General features: G+C 42.3%; 1 protein-coding gene across 2 annotated transcripts in view; it reads left to right on the top strand.

Annotated features, from left to right (window-relative positions):
* The window catches only part of agap1 (ArfGAP with GTPase domain, ankyrin repeat and PH domain 1), a 649,964-nt gene that overhangs the window by 308,164 nt on the left and 325,235 nt on the right, over positions 1 to 16,565 (top strand). For both annotated transcript variants that reach the window (XM_072261395.1, XM_072261394.1), the window contains exon 4: positions 15,310 to 15,395. In XM_072261395.1, coding sequence (XP_072117496.1) covers positions 15,310 to 15,395 — 86 coding nt within the window. The remainder of the gene's footprint in view (positions 1 to 15,309; positions 15,396 to 16,565) is intronic.

The following is a 16,565-nucleotide window of genomic DNA, read 5'->3' as shown; positions in this document are numbered from 1 at the left end:
GATGGCAAGTGGAGTTAGATAATGACAGATTGTGATGTCACAATTCAAGATTATTTCTTAAAGTTAATACAGATTAAATGCAAGCAACACACAAAATGCACGAGGAACTCAGCAGGCCAGGTGGCATCTATGAAAAAGAGTACAGTCGATATTTTGGGCCGAGATCCTTCAGTAGGACCTACAAAGTAAATTTATTATCAATGTGTGTATATGTCACCGTATACTGCTTGAGGTTCATTTTCTAGCAGGTATTCACAGTGGAACAAATAAATACAATAGAATCAATGTAAAACTACACACAAAGACTGGCAAACTGTGCAAATGGAATAATAAATTAATTAATAGATAGACAACCAACACTGGCAATATGAATTGCAGATTCCTTGAAAATGAAGCTGTGGGTTGTGGAATCAGTTCATTGTTGATGTGACTGAAGTTATCCACACTGTTCGGGAGCCTGATGGTTGAAGAATAGTAACTGTTCCTGAACCTGGTGGTGTGGGACCTAAGGCTCCCGTACCTCTGCCCAATGACAGCAGCGAGAAGGGTGCATGGCCAGGATGGTGGGGGTCCCTGATGATATACAGCCCCTGCATAAGAATAAACATTTGGGAAACCAACAGGGCAGATCATCTGGCTGCTGCGGGGCTAGCTGCAGATGTCTTCTGCTGGGTGGGAACTCATTTTGCAGTAACATCACTGCACCTTGCAACATTAAACACCCTGGTTTAACTGCATGTTGTCCTGGTTTACGAATGTTTTTATTTTGATATATTGCTAGCCAGCCACATTCCAACTTGCAAACTGTTTGGGTTACAAACAGGAACAGAACATTGGTGTAATCTGGGAACGATTGTACATTGTTACTGTGTTATTAGTGCTCTGTATATATTCAAACAGTGCATCCCACAAGGTCATTCATTCATGGCATTGCTTTATTTGGCTGGATCTTGGTTGCTGTGCAGCATCTCATGCCATTCCCTGTTTGTAATTTTCCTGAACTCTGTGTCTTAGCCATTCCCCCTACTGATGTAGCTGACTGGGTTTGGATGCTGTTGACAGATTCAGTTTTCTGCACCGTAACTCAGTAAAAACCTGAAATGAAAAGCACAGCAAATATAACCTTAGTGAACAGATGTAGCAGCAAACTTTAGCTTTACCTACTCAGATTAACAAAGATGATGTGGAAGGACTGAGATAAGGCCAAAAGAAGAACATTGAAAGCAGTTGAACTCTAAAGGGAGAGAAAGAGTACATTTAAGCACATTTGGTACGTTTAAGCACAGTTGCAGTTTAAAATGAGATTGAACAGTTCAAATTGTTCCCTTTTAACAATTCATTTCATTAATGAATTGTTAAGATGGACTCGTCTTAAATTCTAGACTACTTTTGAGTGGTATTCATTGACAATTATTTCCTAAATCTCTCCATAGAGTGAAATATCACTTATCTGAATTGATGTGATTTAAAGTGATAAGACGGTGAAAATCTTGCAATGTTGTGCTGTAGAAGATATTGCTGACCTTAATGATATAAAACTGAGTTTCCTGATCTCACACTCCTGTAAGATACAGACACTCAGTTGCTTGGGTTTTGCAAACTGGCCATTGCCAGTTGCCTTGGAGGAGGTCGAGGTGCTCCACCTTGTTGTATCGCTGCAGTCCTTCTGGTGAAGGGATTCCCACCATGCTGGAATCGAGGGAGTTCCAGCAGTTAAACTGAGCAGCAGATTTCCATGTGAGGATGGTGTGGAGTTTGCAGTGGTGGTGTTCCCATGGCATCCTGTCCTGATCTTATAGTGTTGAAGAATGTAGGCATGAGAGGTCCTGCTGGAACAGCCTGAGTCAGTAAGTACAAAAGTCATTTTGTGTCTGGCACAAACTACAGCACTATGTGCTTGTCCATGGCACAGGGAATGAATATTTAGGGTGCTGGATGTGTCACCTATGGAATTGTTTTTTTCTGACTGCTGTTAAGCTTCTTGTGTGTTGTTGGAGCTGTACTTGCCCAGGCAAATACAGAATATGCCATCATGTTCCTTACTATATTGAAAAGATGTTGAGGTGCCAGGAGGTGAGTTACCACCATATGATTTAGATTTAGATTTATTTGTCACGTACATTGAAGCATAGAGTGAAATGCATCACTCGCATTAACAACGGACACACACGAGGATGTCCTTTGGGGCAGCTGTAAGTGTTGCCACACATTCCAGCACCAACATAGCATGTTGATGATGCTCGGACAAACAACATAGAACATGTTCCGCACAGCGTTACGGACTGAATGGCCTGTTGCTGAACTGTATTCTATGTTACAAGCAAATGAAACATACCAAGCAGCAACAGCAAAACAAACCTTGTTCTTCCCTCTTTCCCAACCACCCGCCCAGGCACCTATACAGTACTGTAACCCCAGCACAGGCTTTCGTCTTCAGCCTACAGCAGACTCGTGGATTTGCAGACACTGGGCCCCATCTTGCTGACCCAGGCTCTGGCCATCAGTCCTCGAAGCCTGGACTTTCGGGGTTTTATCGACCTTTGGGTGTTGATATCTATCCTCTGATCTGCTCTTGTCATCACGCTGTTGATATAGCTGATCCAAATGAGATATAAGATTGGTGGTGACACTTGATATGTTGACAGTGAGATGTCTGGCAATGGGTGTCAAGGTGAAGTGATTAGATTCCCCACTGTTAGAGATAGCTGATTGAAGTTTAGAACAGAGCGATCCCAGATTGGGCATCAGTGAGCAAGTTTGATAGCACCGTGACTGTCACTTTCCAGGACTTGAGTGATGATTGAGAAGTAGACCAATGAGTGATAATTGGATCCATTGGATGGCCTCTATTTTGTGAAATGATCATACATGGACAATGTTCAGCATTGCTAGGTAAATCCTGGTAATACAGCTGTTGGCTAGCTTTTTTTTTGCTGTACAGTTGGTTCCTGATCTGGCTCTCAGCTGCTTCACAGAATGATGAGATGTAAATTGAATTGGCTAAAAACTTGCCTTCGTGATGAGGGGGGAGGGGGGGTTCTCAAAAATAATAAACATGAGATTCTGCAGATGCTGGAAATCCAGTGTAACACACACAAAATGCTGGAGGAACTCAGCAGGTCCTCTTTCTCCCAATGTCCACTTTTGTCTTCTGTCATATTCCTTCTTCAGCCCTTTAGCTGTTCCACCTATTAGCTCCCAGCTTCTCACTTCATCCCCTTTCCCCCACCCAACCACCTCCACCCCATCCTCACCTATCTCCTGACAACTTGTCCTCCCACTTCCCTGCCTCCTTCTGACTTTTTTCGTTCTTTCTTACCCCATCCTGATGAAGGGTCTTGGCCCAAAACATCAGCTCTTTATTCCTCTCCATAGATGCTGTCAGACCAGCATTTTGTGTGTGTTTCTCAGGAAACCAAGCTGAATGGTCCACTTAGCATTTCTGGCTGAATGTAGCTGCATTGTTACCTTCAAGCATGATGGCTGGCAATTCTACACAGAACTGATGGCAAAACCCAGCAAAATTTATACCACTGCTTAATTAAAAATTAATTCAAACTCCAGGTGTGAATTGAGGAATATTTCTGTTCATTTTGTCATTTACATTTATTTTTTATACTATAAATTTGAACTTACATTTTTATGCTTATGTGGTACAAAGTATTTTTTGGAGTACACAGACATTACTTCAGCATTTTAAACAGTGTGTACATGTTCTTCCCCTTGTCAAAACTGTTTCTGGTGTTCTGTGATGGTATGTGTGGTATGGGAAATGACATGTCCTACAGCAGTGTGTATGGATGCTCGATCCTTCTCTTTGTGTTTATAATTCTTAAACGGTGAGCTTCCTGCCTGAATGATTTACTTGCCTGCCGGTATTCCTGTAGAGAGTGCCAGGCTTTGCCAAGTCATAAATGGGAACAGTCGGCAGCACTGAAGTTCATTCAGCCCATCGTGCTGGCTGCTACTCAGTGAAAGGAATGCCTGCTCGGTCTCCGTTGTTCCTTGGCAGCAAATGGAGAGATGCTAACTGGGACTTGCGAGCCAGAAGACACTTATCAAGCTTACATGGCCTCAAACTTCAAGCAAAGATGAATTGCCCTTTTTTTAAAAAATCTTTTTACTTTCATGCCATTTGATTAGTAATTATGCACTTATGATTTATAAGTGTGAGATGTGAAGTCCACGACCAATCTTCAAAAGCTGTTTAATTTCTAGATAAATCCACAATTGTTTGACCTTCTGCTTCTGAAAATAATATTATCTTAATTATCATAAATCCATCATTTAAAATATTGTATCAGTAACTAGTCAAAGATCTGTATTTAGAGTCTCAAAGTCATAGAGCACTTAAGCACAGAAACAGGCCCTTTGGCCCATCTAGTTCTTGCCAAACTATTACGTATTCTGCCAAGTCTGCATCTGAACTGTACCCATCCATACGCTTCCCAATAGTGTCATACTGAACTTACAGCATAGAAACAGCCCTTTTGGTCCATCTAGTCTGTGCTAAACTATTGTCAGTTTCTTTTGATTAAAGAACTCTCAAGGTGGTGGAATAGCACTTTGAAGAAGCTAGGTTTCCTGACTTTCATCAGCTCTTGAAGGGACCAATTAAAGACACAGCAGGGCTCTGATTTATTCGCATGTGGTCAGGCATTTTAGAGAGTCCAGCATGTTGGCAGCAGAAGGCGTTTATTTGGCTTCATTATTATCTGAGCAATTCAAAATAGATTTTGTAGTAAGTCCAAGTGCCTTCTGCCTTACCTAAATTTACCCTGCAATGGGTATCCATATATTAATTGAGCCTGGGAAAACAATAGATTTTGTTTTGCAAATTGATCCTTGTTCATTTATTTTTTTTAATTTCTTGAAAGTTCATTCTGGGCCACTGTTTTCAGGGCAAGATCAGGAACAAAAGTATTCCATGTCCAATGTATTGGTTCTAATCGGTAAGAAGAACCCGCAAGATCTCTTGAGTTGACAACAACAATTTGTATTTCAGAAGCACCCACCATGTGGGAAAATGTCAGGAACATTGCAGAAAAGTTAGCAAACAAAATATGACACTGAAGTGTGAAAAGGTTCACCAGGATGTTGCCTGGAATGGAGGACTGTAGTTCAAAGGAAGATTAGGTAGGTTTATCTTCACTGGATCATAGGAAGCTGATGACTGACCCATGTTGTAGTCATGCTACTGTATGTTGGCGCTGGAAGCATGGCGACACTTGCGAGCTGCACCCAGCACATGCTCAGACTGTGTTGATGCAAACGATGCATCTCACTGATTTTCAATCTTTAATAAAGTTATAGAGGGGTGCAGATAACATAGTCAGAGTAGCTTCCTCACAGCAACTAGAGGGCACAGGTTTAAGGTGAAAGGGGATAAACACAAAAGGAACCTGAGGGACAGGCTTTACCACACAGAGGGTAGTGGTTATCTGTAACACACTGCCAGACAGAATAAATACAATTGCAATGTTTAAAAGGCATGTGGACAGATACTTGGCAAGGCAAAGCATGGAGGGATATGGGTCCTGTACAGTCAAGTGGGATGAGCAGAGATGGCATCATCATGGTTGAGCTGGACTAAAATAGCCATTTCTGTGACTCAAGGTATTTTAGGTGGATTATCAAAACCTTGGTTGAAGGTGTATGTGGAATTATACTGATAGAATGAGAGAGAGATGGAGAGGTGTAGGGAAGAACTCAGTTTCTCGGATCATGGCAGTCTGGTGGTTGTGATGAAAACTGGGAATGAGCGATGAGGCATTTGGAAGCCTGCTGATACCTTGGAGAATTGTGAAGCTGGATAAGGTGGAATGAGAAATCTATGCGACATGAACCTCTTCAAAAAAAGATCATGCACATTGTTCCAAAACAAAATCCATCATTATTTAATAGGATTGTTGGTTCTGAGCTCTGTATAACACATGCAGAAGCAAGGGGTTCAAATGTTACCATGGCAACCAACTCAAAGCATCTGCAGGCTGGATTTCATGTCGAATAAAGGCACCGAAACAAATAGAAAATACAGCTTTTTTTAAAAAGAAAATAATATTTATTTCACGTGTAAAATAAAGGGATATAAATGTTTCAAAGCAGAAAGCAATATGTAGAATTCAATTGAAAATCGTGATCTGAAATGTTGAGTTATTTAATAGCATCTGATCCTTGCCCCTTTCCACCCTTGTCCAGCTTTGTATCTGCCACTGCATGACCAAGGGCTGAATTTGTTCCCCAGTGTGATGTCTTGTGTAACGTCTAATTACAAGCTTTTCCTTCCCTCCTGACTTCCCCACAATGGCTGCCTTAGATGTTCACTTAAAATGATTTCCACAACCGTGCCTGATCTTGGTACGGAATTTGCAGCCATCACAATGTTCATGAACACTCTCTCTGTTTTGCTTCCCTTTCTCCAATTTTCATTTGCTGTAGCAGCGTTGATTTTTCTTCCTTTTTTCCAGAGTCAATGACACATGTAATATTTATTGTTTTGCAGCAGCAGCACAGTACGATGCATAAATAATATAAATTGCAATAAGACATATATAATTAAGTAAGTAGTACAAAAGAAGAGAGCAGAAATAGTGTGGTAGTGTTCATTGTCCATTCAGAAATCCGGTGGCGGGGAAGAGGCTGTCCTTAAAATATTGAGTGTGCATCTTGAGGCTCCTGTACCACCTCCCTGATGGTAGTAATGAGAAGAGGGCATGCCCTGGATGATGAAGTCCTTAACAATGGATGCCACCTTGTTGAGGCATCACCTTTTGAAGATGTCCTTGGTGGTGGGGAGGCTAGTTCCCATGATGGAACTGGCTAAGTTTGTGACCCTCTGCAGCCTTTTCCAGTTCTGTGCAGTGACCCATCCATATCAGATGGTGATGCAACCAGTTAGAATGCTCTCCATTGTGCATCTTTAGAACTGTGTTAGTCTTTCGAAATGGGAGAAACTAAACCATCTGTCCTTTGTTGTTGTGGTGCTGTTTCATTTATTCCTTGATCTATTCAAAATCAGCTCATATCATGTATGAACTGTAGTTACATCAATCACAGTGGAGTGGGAAATTCATCTCAGGTTCCTTCTCTTGAATTTTATTGATCGTTGCAAGGAAGTATTGATTAATGCAACTTGAACTTCTGTGGGATCAGAGATGGAGGTGATGATGTGTGCTTAATAACTGGCTGACATTCATTTCATGTAAGGTGATGAGGAACAGAAAATGAATAGAGAAAACCTAGAGATAAAAAGGCTCCCATTTGCTGCCCATCATAATATAGCAAAGCACTTCTTAGTCATTGTGTAATGTAGAAAGTAGGCATTAAGTACAAACAATGAAATAATGGTCAAAAGATCTGTTTTAAGTATGATGATTGAGGGATAAGTATTGGGCAGGATACCTGAACTCTCTCTGGAAATATTGTTGAGAGATTTTGTTTCTATCCAGTGGAGAGAGTAGATGAGAACTTATTTTATGTGCCATTGAGAAGATGACACCTCTGACTATACACTTCCATTGGCTATTGTTTGAATTGGGACCCAGATTTTGTGTTAATTATCATGGCTCTGGGAGGAAAATTGCTAAAATTGTCAACTGAGTGTTCATCCATTTGGAACCACAAGGTTCAGCAAGAATTTAGGATGCACTTAGGCTGATGAACAGGAAAAAGAATGGCGTGTAGATTATATATGGGCAGATGTGATTGATTAGCTAAAAATTGGCAATGTGGTTGGCATAGACATCATGAACTAAAGTGCCTTTTCCTGTGCTGTACTGTTTTATGAATTTATTTTAAAACACGTTTTAATTGTGTCTCTTTTTTTTTAGCAGCTGAGTAGTTTTTGAAAGTACAGTAGCCTACATTGATAGTGAGTGGGAAGCGGTTTTCCAAGCTGCTTCGCTGGAGCATTTTTGATCCTGAGCCACTGGGGCAGCCATCAGAACAGGTTGCCATCTTGGTTTTATGAAGCAGCAAAGAATAGAGGTTTGGAGGTGGGGGGGTGGAACTCTGGAACTTACCACCCGAGACAGCGAAGGGACAGTGGGAGGTGCCACACGCAACATCCTGAAGAAGGGTCTCAGCCTGAAATGGCAACTTTTTATTCCTCTCTATAGATGCTGCTTGACTTGCTGAGTTCCTCCAGCATTTTGTGTGTGTTACTCGGGAATTCCAGTATCTTCAGAATTCCTTGTGTTTGTCTGATGGAGGCAAGAAGGAATGTGAAGATGTTTAAGAGGACAGTAGGAGGCCGCAAGGAAAGCAGATGGTGAGGCAGGGAGGATGAGATTCTTACAATCGAGATCTAGTCAGATTGAGAGCAAGTCGAAGTCACCAGCACAGAGTCATGGAGGAGGCTGGCAGAAAAAGTTCCTAGCACCTTAAAGGCCAGTTGCACAGCTGGTTGAGCAACTGCCTTGCAATAGCAGAGCATGGAATTTGTACGTTCTCACTGTGACCCTGTGGGTTTCCCTGGGTCTCCAGCTGCTTTCAGTTACCCCTAGTGTGTGCGTGAGTGGCACAGTTTGGGGTGATACTGATGACAATGTGGCGAGGATTAATGTAAATGAGTAGTTGAAGGTCTGCATGGACTTTGTGGGCAATAGACCTTTACCTTGCTATATCAATCTATGATAATATTTCTCCAACTTCAGATTATATCAAACCAAAATACAATCTCCTCCTGTCTAATTATACTATTTTTCTTAAACCTCAGCCTTCGGGTTGCAAATTCAACTTCTGGTGGAAACCGATTGTCCCCACTTAATCTCTCAAAATCATTCTTGACTTGAAGCACTTCTTTTAATTCTCCACGTAACCTTTGCTGCTGTAAAGTGACAGGCTCCAGCTTGCTAGCTCGCTGTGTAATCTTCCATCTACGGATATTCAGGTACTATCGGGCCCACTTAGAGCAGAGGTTTGATGCGGGGGTTGTGGTAAGTGCTTCTGCCCCACTTTTCTCCCATGCCGGTGAAAATGGCCCTTGCTGAACACTTTTGAAAGCACCAGCACTCCTTTGCGTTCTGAGCCATCCAATTATTTGACATGAATCTTCGTACTGAATGTTGGCAGATTATCCAGCAGAGGAATGCATCGTAACTAGTGAGTTTCACAGATTCACCAGATGTCCTCACGTTGGCTTTTCATGGGGGGAGGTCACTGGATAGTGATTAGAAGCCAATCCAGCGAGACAGTGAACAATTAGTCAATACAAAGGTCACCAGGAATGACAGGAATCATGCTTTCAGTTGAAAATAGCCTTTTGGTTTTTCTGTTGTGGGGGGGGGGAACCTATTTTATGATTTGTTTAAAATCCTGCTAACAGAGTTGGAGGTCATGTTCGTAGTCTGCTTCCTCATTTCTCATTCTCAGCATTCGTGCTCAGTGCTGTGATATGCAGTCAGCACTAATTTCACTCTGGCAGATTGAATCGCCTGACTCACTGTTCCTGTGTGGAGGGTGCTAACATATGGTGCTGGGAGAAATCTGCATCACCTCCCCCTCCAAGGGCATTGGTCCCTGTATCTGGCATGCATGCGAGAGATTTGTTAGTGCTGTTCTGCAGTTTTCCCATTTTACTGTTACAAAGGTGGCATTCTGTGCTTAATTTCAACAAATTGCCAAAGCTGCCATAAGATGCCGTTGTCGTCTGTTACAATGCATTGTCCTTTCTCACCACAATATGACACCTTCCTGGTTTTTTATATAAGCAGAAATAAGTTAAATGTCATTAAAGAGTTCACAGCAGTTGCATCTTGCTGGGACTGCAATTAACCTTTGTCTGGGACTTGTTCTCAGATCTCCTTGCTCTCACGGGTTAACAGTCCATTTACCAAGAGTCTTGACAGCAGATTAGAGGTGATATGTTTAAGATCCAGCTATTATTTAATCTAAATTTTTTTAAAAATTGCAAAACAGCCGCAGGTGCTGGAAATGCTCACCAGGTCCGGCAGCACCTGTGGGTAGAGGAACAAAGTTGACACTCCAGATGGGGCCCCTTCAGCTAGATATAGTGTCGTAGACCCAAAGTATCAACACAAGAGGTTCTACAGAGGCTAGAAATCCAGAGCAATGCACACAAAATGCTGGAGGAACCCAGCACATCCTTGCGCAAGGAGTTCAAGCCCCTTCTCTTCTCACCTGCCCATCGTCGTCCCTCTGGTGCCAGCACTCCTTCCCTTTCTACCTTGGTCCACTGTCCTCTCCTATCAGATTCTGTCTTCAGTTCTTTGTGTTTACTACTTATCACCTCCCAGCTTCTCACTTCTTCCCCACTCCTCCCTCACCTCCCCCCCCCCCCACCTTCCCCCTCACTTGGCTCCACCTGTCACGTACTCCATCCCTTTCCTCCACCTTCATATTCTGACTTCATCCCCCTTACTTTCCAGTCCCAATGAAGGGTCTTGGCCTGAAACGGTGACACTTTATTCCCTTCCATAGATGCTGAGTCCCAAATATATTAACTGTTTTATTTCCACAAATGCTACTTGATGCAGACCTTATCAAACTTTTACATTCTTTTGAAAGCTGGAACATAAGGTGATTTTGTGGGCTTTTTTTTTGTGTTTTCGCCCTCTCTCTTCGAAGATATTAATTATAGATGAGTTGATATTCCGGGGGATGATTCCTTAACTAGAAATTATTTACTAAATCAGATTGAGGTCAGGGTCCAGCAGAATGGAATGCAACAAGACTGGAGAACCTTCCTCTGCCTTTTGTCATCGTCTTCTGTGAGCTCCACCATTGAGGTCTTGGATGGATCGCTGTTTGTCTGGAACCTGCCCCTTACCTTACAGCCATGGGTGACCCTATCAGGAGCTAAGCGCCAGATGGCATCACCCTCAACATCTCAGGAACTTGCAAGCCTCTTCACCACAACTAGGTTATGATCCTCGGAGAAGAAAGCAGGGTGTAGAACTTTGGAGGGGCTCAGGTTTATGGGAAAGGAGAAGGTTAGAATAGACAGCTTTTTTGTAAATAACAGATGCACCAGAGTCCATGCTCAGTGATGACATTTGTTCCTTTTGTGCAGTTCTGATTCAGTTCCAAATTCCAAATCGTGAACTGCTCTAGGCCCTCTTTCTTCCTTCCCTAAAACATTTGGAGTATCTATGTTTCTCCATCTCTGGCCATGCATCAGAAACTTCCATTACTTCCTCGTCAGTGAAATGCTATTCTCATCACCAAATAAGTCACCATTATTAATGAATTACTTTCTGACCAGTAGACTGGGAGAGAAAGGCCCCTGTTTTGGTCTGAACGGTGTTAGATGATTCACTTCTACAGCTGACCACTAGGTTTGCAGGTAGAACTGCTGTTGATTCAAAAGGTAAATTAAAGCCCGTTAGTTTTGTTCAATGGAGGCTGAGCAATTTTGGGGCAGTGTTTGTAATTTTTTATTGTCCTGTCACACCCATGACTCCATCATTGACAACTTAGTCCCTATTAAAACCATTATTCTCTCTTGCTGGATAGAGTGGATGTGGAGAGGCTGTTTCCTGTATGTGGGGAGACTAGGACCAGAGGGCATAGCTTCAAAACAGAAGGATGTCCCTTTAGAAAACAGATGAGGGGGAATTTCTGTTTAGTCAGAAGGTGGTAGATCTGTGACATTCATATTTAAAATGGAGGTCACAGGTTACAGGGAGAAGGTGGGAGAATGGGGTTGAGGGGGAATAATGAATCAACCATGATGGAATAATAGAGTTTACTCAATGGGCCGAATGGCCTCATTCTGCTTCTGTGTCATAATAGTTTTGTAATCCAGCACATTCGGGACCTTAGTGGATTATTTTTATTGGACTTTTCGATGCTCTTTTAATTGATATCCAAACATTCCATTCATTTAAATGTTACACCATAATGATAGTATTTCCAATAAACCATGTAAGTTTAAAGCGAGCAACAGGACAGGGGTTCTGATGAGCAGAAAGGGAGCAGGAACCCATTACTTGGTGAACCAGATGCCCAACCATCAGGATTTCTGAGTAGTTGAGAACATATTATCAGATTATTGAATTCCTCCAGTCAGATTTCTGCTCTACCACAGACTAAAAACTATTTTGATTAAAAGTCGATGTTAACATCTGATGTGATTGTGACAGTCTTGCCTCTCTGTCTGCATCCTCGGATGAAATGTTGGACCATCCTGCTGTGATTTCTCACCATGAATCTCCAACTCAGTGGGGTTGTGTTTAATTAGATCCTATCTTATTCCAGCCAGGTAACCAGAATACTAACAGCGCCATGTTCTCTTCTGTTTGTCACGTTGTCACCAGCAAATGTCTACGGTGTGTGGATACCCACATACAAAATCCTGTTGGACGTTGGTTGAATACATCCCCACTTTTTCTCTCCCCCTACCCGCCTGTGCACCTTCTATTTCTCTGCTTGGCTGCTATCTGGCACTGTGTACACAAGCTTTCATTGTGCCCAAGAATGTCAGTCTTTGGTCCCCGTCACAATTAAGAATCAGATTTATTATCACCGGCATGTGTCGTGAAATTTGTTAACTTAGGAGTAGCATTTCAATGCAATACGTAATATAAGAAGAAAAATAATAAATCATTTACTGTATATGTATATTGAATAGATTAAAATTTTTGCAAAAAAACAGAAATAATATATATTAAAAAAGTAGTGTTCAGGGTTCCAATGTTCATTTAGGAATTGGATGGCAGAGGGGAAGAACCTGTTCCTGAATCGCTGAGTGTGTGTCTTCAGGCTTCTGTACCTCCTACCTGATGGTAACAGTGAGAAAGCCTTGGGTGCTGGAGGTCCTTCATAATAGAAGCTGCCTTTCTGAGACACCGCTCCTTGAAGATGTCCTAGCTAGTACCCAAGATGGAGCCAACTAAATTTACAACTTTCTGCAGCTTTCAGTCCTGTGCAATAGCCCCTCCATACCAGACAGTGATGCAGCCTGTCAGAATGCTCTCCACGGTACAACTATAGAAGTTTTTGAGTGTATTTGTTGACATGCCAAATCTCTTCAAGTGCCTAATGAAGTATAGTCGCTGTCTTGCCTTCTTTATAACTACATCAATATGTTGGGACCAGGTTAGATCATCAAGAGATCTTGACACCCAGGAACTTGAAACTACTCACTCTCTCCACTTCTGATCCCTCTATGAGGATTGGTATGTGTTTCTTCATCTTACCCTTCCTGAAGACCACAATCAGTTCTTTTGTCTTTCTTACTGACGTTGAGTGTCAGGTTGTTGCTGCGACACCACTCCACTAGTTGGCATATCTCGCTCCTGTACGCCCCCTCATCACTACCTGAGATTCTACCAACAACAGTTGTATCATCAGTAAATTTATAGGTGGTATTTGAGCTATGCCTCGCCACACAGTCATGGGTATAGAGAGAGTAGAGCAAAAGGCTAAGCACACACCCTGATCAGTGTTGATTGTCAGCAAGGAGATGTTATTGCCAATCCACACAGATTGTGGTCTTCCAGTTAGGAAGTCGAGGATCCAATTGCAGAGGGAGATACAGAGGCCCAGGTTCTGTAACTTCTCAATCAGGGTTGTGGGAAAGGTGGTATTAAGTGCTGAGCTATAGTCGATGAACAGCATCCTGATGTAGGTGTTCGTATTGTCCAGGTGGTCTAAAGTCGTGGGAAGAGCATTCGAGATTGCATCTGCTGTTGACCTATTGTGGCAACAAGCAAATTGCAATGGGTCCAGGTCTTTACTGAGGCAGGAGTTCAGTCTAGTCATGACCAACCTCTCAAAGCATTTCATCACTGTCAATGTGAGTGCTGCCGGGCGATAGTCGTTAAGGCAGCTCACGTTATTCTTCTGAGCCACAGGTATAACTGTTGCCTTTTTGAAGCAAGTGAGAACTTCCACCCGTAGCAGTGAGAGGTTGATATGTACCCTTTCAAATGCAGGTTTATAATGTCCTTCAGAATGAATTCCAACAATCTTCCTGTCACCAAAATCAAACCAACTAATTTATAATTACTTGAGATCAATTATGAACTAGACGTGTGTCTGGAGAGATATTCCCTTGGCTCCAAATACCCAGCCATCTCAGAGACAGCACAGAAGTATTGGAGGAAAGCATTTGTGATTGGGGGGGTAGGGAATCATGTCTGCTTGAGAAACTGTGATTGTGCCTGTCTGGGGTATCCAGGAATCATTCTCTATTCAAACCTGAACTGTTGAGGCTTGTGCAAGTGGGCTGGGCAGATGAGGTCAGCAGGGAGATAGATCCAAGGTGGTTCTTTAATGTTTTGTGGAGGGCGAAGGGCATGACAAGGCACAAAAGTCATAGTCATCCAACTGCAACCAAAGAAAACGCTAGTTGTGACAACCACTCGTAGCACTGGATCTTGACTTCTGAGGTCGGGAAAGTGGAACTGCCCCAGTGCAAACACTTCTCCACTTTAAAAAAGAACTCTCTCACACAGTTTCCAATCTATCATTATCTGATGCAATGGATAACCAACCAATCAATCACTCACCCTTAAATTGTTGGTTTTATTCTGTTCACTGGGTGCATGGAGCAGATGTTGATCTTCCCCTATTTCTGAATTGTTCTTGAGAAGGTGGCAGTGAGCCACTTGAGGGCAAACAAGCAACATGGGTGGTTGAGTCACTGCCAAAACCCTGAGTTTGATCCTGACCTCAGGTGGTGTGTGTGTGTGTGTGTGTGTGTGTGTGTGTGTGTGTGTGTGTGTGTGGGCGGGCGTGCGTGCGGAGTTTCCGTGTTCTTCCTGTAACCGTGTAGGATTCACACTGGTGCCCCAGTTTCCCTATCTTCCCAAAGGCATGTATGTTGGTAGGTTAGTCGGTCGACGTAAATTGCCTCTAGTGTGTAGGTGAGTGGGAACATGGGAAGACAACATGGGATGGTGTAAATAGGTGCCTCGTGGTGCGAATAGACTCAGTGAGTTGAGGGGTCTGTTTCTGTGCTGTATGATTCTATGATTTGAACAGGGAGCTCTTCACCATTTGACTGCCTTGTAGAAATGTTAAGGTGTTGTTTTTGCCAGTCTTACCAAGCAGTTGACCTAATCTAGGGGCCACACAGTAGGAAGCCATGCAGACATTATATTAAATTGGCTGCTCATAAATATGTTCTGTTGCTTTTTATGGATATAAAAATAGTTTTTTTTTCACTGCAGCTTGTCTATCCTTTCTGGTCATTATCAGCTTGTCTGTCCTGTGTTATCAGTAATCCATCTAGCCATGGTATGAATATGTCCTGTAGTTGGCATCACCTCTGCCTTGATGTGTGCAGTTTGCTGTGCCTGCTAGTCTTGCCCTGCCTTTCAATATGAAATGTTTCTATGACAGGTGGCCGCTTTAAGAAAGAGATTGTGGTGGACGGTCAGAGTTACCTTCTGCTGATCAGGGATGAAGGGGGCCCTCCAGAGGCACAGGTAGGTATTGCTGTGGGTAACCAGACCTCACTCAAACCATGCAAAATCCCATCTGAATCTCTGCAGAGATGGTACTGTTACATCATATTAAAAATAATGCCAAAGTCATTTTGTTTTTAACCTAATGAAGTTCTTTTCTGTGCAAAAATGGGTCATGTAGAATTTTCCATTAAAGGGGATTAAATTTGTTTGTAAAAGAATTACATTGTAATGAAGATTAAATCCACTTTGAATTTGTATGACTATGCATGTGAAATGATGAGTGATTTCCTAATCTTTAATTGTCTTTGAGGATCAGATGTTTCTGGTGCAGAGATTAGTGGTCACTGAAACACAGCCCATTTGGTATACACTGATCAGTCCTGTAGTTAACTTGCATGATCATTTCATAATTACTTTACATTGCTCTTTTTTTTGTCTTCCAAGGTTTTCAGTCTGCTGTTTGGTAGCTAGTCTGAATCATAGACTGGTTATCCAAATGCATATTTACTAACTTCTTGGAGACAGTGTGGGCAACACAGAACAGGAATCTCAAAGAGTCAAACAGCATAGAAACAGTCATTCCATGCACCCACTTGCAATGATCCTGTTTGTTATATTTTCCCCACATTTCCATTACCTTTAGAGCCCATTGGCTTCACTTAATGTATTAAATTGGCTTATCGAGCAGGTTTGAATAGCTTTAAAATGCATCAAAATGGAGAAATATGAAGACTTCTTTTAATGAACCATTGTTGCGGGATTTCCATTGAAGTCAGTAAAGAGGCCTTCATTAAAATGCTCGAATCTTAATACTGAGTTGGTAAACTTGTTTATGAATTACTTTGGAAGTTCAAGTGGAACTGCTCATTGTCTCTGGTAGCCACTCAAGATAAGCGAGTGTCAGTTCGGTTCCTGTTGGGGCACCATCTTGCTGAGTGAATGAGCAAATCCGTGGGAAAAGGCTGGTTGTGAATGGGGGGTTTTGTGCCGCAAAGCAACAAGTTTCGTGACATGTGCCAGTGATATTAAACCTGATTCTGGGGTTACCAAAATCTCAGTGGATCCCCTGCTGAGTACCAAAGCTGCTGACCCAGATTCAAAGGAAGCTGCCTGACGTTAATTAAAGCAACTGTTTTGCAGTAAACGAGTGAATTAAATGAAAGGTTAGATGATCCTTGAAGACTAATA

The sequence above is a fragment of the Mobula birostris genome, chromosome 6 (assembly GCF_030028105.1).
Source record: "Mobula birostris isolate sMobBir1 chromosome 6, sMobBir1.hap1, whole genome shotgun sequence".
Lineage (NCBI taxonomy): Eukaryota > Metazoa > Chordata > Chondrichthyes > Myliobatiformes > Myliobatidae > Mobula > Mobula birostris.
Note: the sequence above shows the minus strand (reverse complement) of the source record. Positions and strands in the feature narration are given on the sequence as shown.